The 5,000-nt window shown below is 45.6% G+C and overlaps 1 protein-coding gene across 1 annotated transcript in view; it reads left to right on the top strand.

Moving 5' to 3' along the window:
* LOC311240546 (POU domain class 2-associating factor 2-like) overlaps positions 1-5,000 on the top strand; it is a gene marked incomplete at its 3' end in the record, with an annotated part of 6,961 nt that overhangs the window by 1,367 nt on the left and 594 nt on the right. Inside the window, exon 2 of the mRNA XM_084329124.1 lies at positions 3,734-4,050. Within this exon, the coding sequence (XP_084185250.1) occupies positions 3,734-4,050 (317 nt within the window). The remainder of the gene's footprint in view (positions 1-3,733; positions 4,051-5,000) is intronic.

Raw genomic sequence — 5,000 nt, 5'->3', positions numbered from 1 at the left:
AACGTGTATGCTTTTACCAACCCAGTTGTGTTTCCGGGTTCCCGTTTTGCGCTCTGATTGGCCACTGACCTACACGCGTACGCCCCCCCTCGCTATCGCCTTTGGGGCGTGAGATATGAAGACAGATTTAACTGGGTATAGGAAGGCAGTAATAATAAACACACTCGAAACAGCTATTACCAGACAATTACAACAGCAGTGGTGCCTGCTTCAAATGTCACGTATTATAGGCTATAAGCCCGTGTAGATCTATTCGGAATAATAAACATATACACCCTCTAGCAAAACATGACACAATGTGATCCTATCTCCGATAGAGCGGCTGGTCGCAGAGACGCGAGTTGAACGAACACATCGGGAGGAGAATGAATGAATGAATGAACCTGATATGAATCTGTCTTCATATCTCACGCCCCAAAGGCGATAGCGAGGGGGGGGGCGTACGCGTGTAAGTCAGTGGCCAATCAGAGCGCAAAACGGGAACCCGGAAACACAACTGGGTTGGTAAAAGCATACACGCTGCCTGGAACCATTGGTAACCCCCTGGATATGTTTGTGCAGCGGTAGAGTAGATTTGGAAAGCATGCTATTACTGTTCCGCTGTAACTTGTTTACAAGATCCAATAATAATTAGCTGTTGAAAGTAGAGTCCTTCTAAAGGATTTCTAGATTAAGATTAAACTGGACTTTGAAGAAGTCTTTTATTCATTGCACACATTGACAATGTCGTCACACAGGAACACACACATGTGATGGGCGGCACACACAGGAACACACACATGTGATGGGCGGCACACACAGGAACACACACATGTGATGGGCGGCACACACAGGAACACACACATGTGATGGGCGGCACACACAGGAACACACACATGTGATGGGCGGCACACACAGGAACACACACATGTGATGGGCGGCACACACAGGAACACACACATGCAATTTTTTGGGTCACCGATTAAATTCCGTCTCTGCACTTGACCCATCCCGTCGTCCTTCCCCCCCCCCAAGGGCAGACGGGAGCAGACATGGGCACCGCCCGGGGACCAATCCAAGTGCTCCTGTCCGTCTTCGTCAGGAAGGCCCTAAAGGATAAAATAATTCAGGAGTACAGTTTTGAGTAAAACATTAAAAAAATATTTTATTTTTTTAAATCTTTTTTTTAATATCTTGCAGCATATTTTAAGTTTTTCTTTCTTATATTAAAGCATATCTAGTTTTTAAGAATTGTAAAGGATAGGCAAAAATAAGCATGTGCTTCAGCCTATTCCTTTTTTCGGTCATTGAGTTTGGATTTTGTGTGTGAGCTTACTTTGAATATGTACATTTGTGATTTAAATTTTTTTTTTTTTTTTGAAAGTCCACACAATTGTGTTTTTGATTGATTTGTAAACAAAGACAAATAAATCATCATCATCATCATCATCATCATCATCATCATCATCATCATCATCATCATCATCATCGTTAGCGATCTGTTCAGCATGTTTTTCCATTGAGTTTTATCTCTCATACTGGAACTCCTGCTAGTTAGCCACAAAACTAGAGGCCACAGTGGCTCGGGAGGTAGAGTCTGGTAATCCAGAGGTTCCCAGGTTCGATTCCCGCTCCATCCCGGGCAGTGTGTCGAAGTGTCCTTTGAGCAAGACACTTAACCCCTAACTGCTCCCGATGAGCAGGTCGGCACCTTGCACGGTCGCCTCCGCCGTCGGTGTGTGAACGTGTGAGTGAACGGGTCAAAATGTGAGGAACAGAAATTGTAAAGCGCTTTGGATAAAAGCTGTTATATAAATATACCACCGTTTACCATTTACCATTTTAACTCGTGTAAAAAAGTCATTAGTCATTTTAAAAAGCATTCAAACAAACGGAGCAAAGCAAACAAAAGCCTGTAACAGTGCGTGGGGGCGGGTTTGTGTGCGTGACTGAGTGGCAGACGGTTCTCCTGAATGAGGGCTGCGGAGCTTAATGCCTCCCATCTGGCCGGGCGGGAGGGGCTGGGGGGGGCGGGGGGGGGATTCCCCATCACAGGTACGTTTGGTTTCCCACGTTCTTCTAATCCCAGGTGGGCGAGTCATCATCACGTCGAAGTTGCACTGTCCTCCTCGACCCTCGAGCGCTTTGTTTCACGCTGCAGCAGCTGTCACTTTGACAGAGAACAGGGGCGACAGTGGCTCAGGAGGTGGGGAGCAGTCGTTCCTGGTTCGATTCCTGTCCTGTCCTTGAGCAAGACACTTAACCCCTATAACTGCTTCCGGTTGGCACCTTGCATGGTCGCCTCCGCCGTCGGTGAGTGAATGAGTGAGTGAATGTGTGAGTGAATGTGTGAGTGAATGTGTGAGTGAATGTGTGAGTGAATGTGTGAGTGAATGGGTGAGTGAATGTGTGAGTGAATGTGTGAGTGAATGTGTGAGTGAATGTGTGAGTGAATGGGTGAGTGAATGTGTGAGTGAACGGGTGAGTGAATGTGTGAGTGAATGGGTGAGTGAATGTGTGAGTGAACGGGTGAGTGAATGGGTGAGTGAACGGGTGAGTGAACGGGTGAGTGAATGGGTGAGTGAATGGGTGAATGTGAGGAACAAAATTGTAAAGCGCTTTGGATAAAATAGTTATATAAATGCACCATTTACCATTTATATATATATATCCCATACCCACTCTTATTAATTATACCACTGTGGCTACTATGGCCTCTAATCTACCATAGTGTGTATATATACACCTGTATCGTTGTACATATTAATACGGTACATACATCAGATTAGCATATTTACTCAGGAGCTCTGTGTTATATATTCCATTTAATCACCAACACCAATGTGTTGTTGTTGCCTTCTTGCTGCTTGTGATCATTAATATGTTGGTTAAATATTATATCATTATCAATGACACAATAATTTACATTTCCAAGGTATATAACCTTAGGTATTTCATATCCCAGAATGTCTGTAATGGTATCCCGGTGTCATGGACACCCTCTTTATGCCCCCCTCCTCCCGCCTCTAACAGCATAGTTGCTGGGAAGGCCTTCATGGTTTGTTTACTCCCTATATTTCCATTCTTGGTTATTCATTGACTGAATGAACAGCAGTTTTATTACTGTTTAGGGGAAAAGGAGAGGTTAGGGAAATCGTCAGAGAATGGTCTTGGTCGTCTTGGTCCGTTAGCGAGGTTCGGTACACAGAGAACGGTTCTCAGACTCCCTATATTTCCATTCTTGGTTATTCATTGACTGAATAACTAAGTTATTCTCTTAGTTATTCTTAGTTATTTTTAGTTATTCTCGTACTTATTCTTAGTTATATTATCATACTGGCAATCGCGTCTCGCTCTGCCATATTGAGATAACTAGGTTATAGGATAACCTTTCGTTATTCTCCATTGAAAAGGTTCTGCGTTTTTCTCACCTCCGTTCCGTACGAAAATGAACTGGTAAAAACCTATAGTATTCTTGTGTTCTTTGATACACACTATACCACAGAAATACTATACTGATCAACCGTTGTTTCAGTGATTTGTTTCTCACATGTATATATTTACCATCGAGATTCTGTAGTGATATTTCTGTGGTATCCAAAGCGCCTTACAATTAGTTCCTCACATTTCACCCGTTCACTCACACATCCACACACCGACAGCGGAGATTAATTAACTATAAAGTCAAGAAATGAATTCGATTAACATTTTTAACCAAGTCCCACCACTAATTCTTTCACACCACGCCCCCCAGGGTCTCACATGCTGCCCGGCTACTACGGCATGAGACGGCCCTTCATCTCGGACTCGGACTTCTGCCCGTCGTCCGCCAAGCAGTTCTCCACAGACGTCTACGCCTCCTCCCTGGGGGGGAAGCCCCTGGGCTGCGACCCCTCCGCCATGTCGGGCTACTCCTCCCTCATGGACAGCTACTACCAGCCGGAGACCTTCGGGGACTACCGCAGCGCGGCCGCCTTCTCCAGCGGCGGCGGCGGGGGCGCCATCTTCCCGTCCTCCGCCCTGTCCTCCCTGCTGCCGCCCTTCACCGGGGAGTCATCGCATCTGTTCCTGGTGAGGCGCTGCCGGGCGCTGCTCATGGGGACGGGGTGGAGAAAGTACCCAGAGATGATACTAAAGTGAAAGTATGGGTACCGTCTCAAAATCCTACTCAAGTAAAAGTCAGAGTATCTGTGGCTAAAAACACACTTGAGTAAAAGTTTAAAAGGTTTCTACTTTTAAATGTACTTAAGTACTAAAAAAGTAAAGTTAAAACCTTTTTTCTGACTGTCTATTCTTCCGATAGCAGGTGTTTAATCAAAGATCCCCGCTTTCTAGTCTTGCACAAGGACCAATCAGCATGGGGTGTGGGCGGGTTCATTTTCCATTGATGGGGATTTGATTGGCTGTTTTTAAATAAAGCGCGGCCGCAGGATTAATAACGTTAACGTTCGTTCGGCCAGAGAAACAAATATACTAATTAAAATAATTGGACCTGCGGGATTTATACTTTGTACTTTGTAGGTCTGCATTTTAAATGTAAGGAGTAAAAAGTATGTTTTTTTGCTCTGAAATGTAATTGAGTAAAAGTACAAGTATACAAACCTAATAATACTTGAGTCAAGTACAAATCCCCAAAAACAGTACTTAAGTATTGTAACGAAGTACAATTACTCAAGTAATTTACACCCCCTCTTCTCTCCTCTCCTCTCCTCTCCTCTCCTCTCCTCTCCTCTCCTCTCCTCTCCTCTCCTCTCCTCTCCTCTCCTCTCCTCTCCTCTCCTCTCCTCTCCTCTCCTCTCCTCTCCTCTCCTCTCCTCTCCCCTCCTCTCCTCTCCCCTCCTCTCCTCTCCTCTCCTCTCCTCTCCTCTCCTCTCCTCTCCTCTCCTCTCCTCTCCTCTCCTCTCCTCTCCTCTCCTCTCCTCTCCTCTCCCCTCCCCTCCCCTCCTCTCCTCTCCTCTCCTCTCCTCTCCTCTCCCCTCCCCTCCTCTCCTCTCCTCTCCTCTCCTCTCCTCTCCTCTCCT

This window comes from Notolepis coatsorum, assembly GCF_963971535.1.
Source record: "Notolepis coatsorum genome assembly, chromosome: 1".
NCBI classification, from domain to species: Eukaryota; Metazoa; Chordata; class Actinopteri; order Aulopiformes; family Paralepididae; genus Notolepis; species Notolepis coatsorum.
This window is presented reverse-complemented; position numbering and strand designations above follow the sequence as displayed.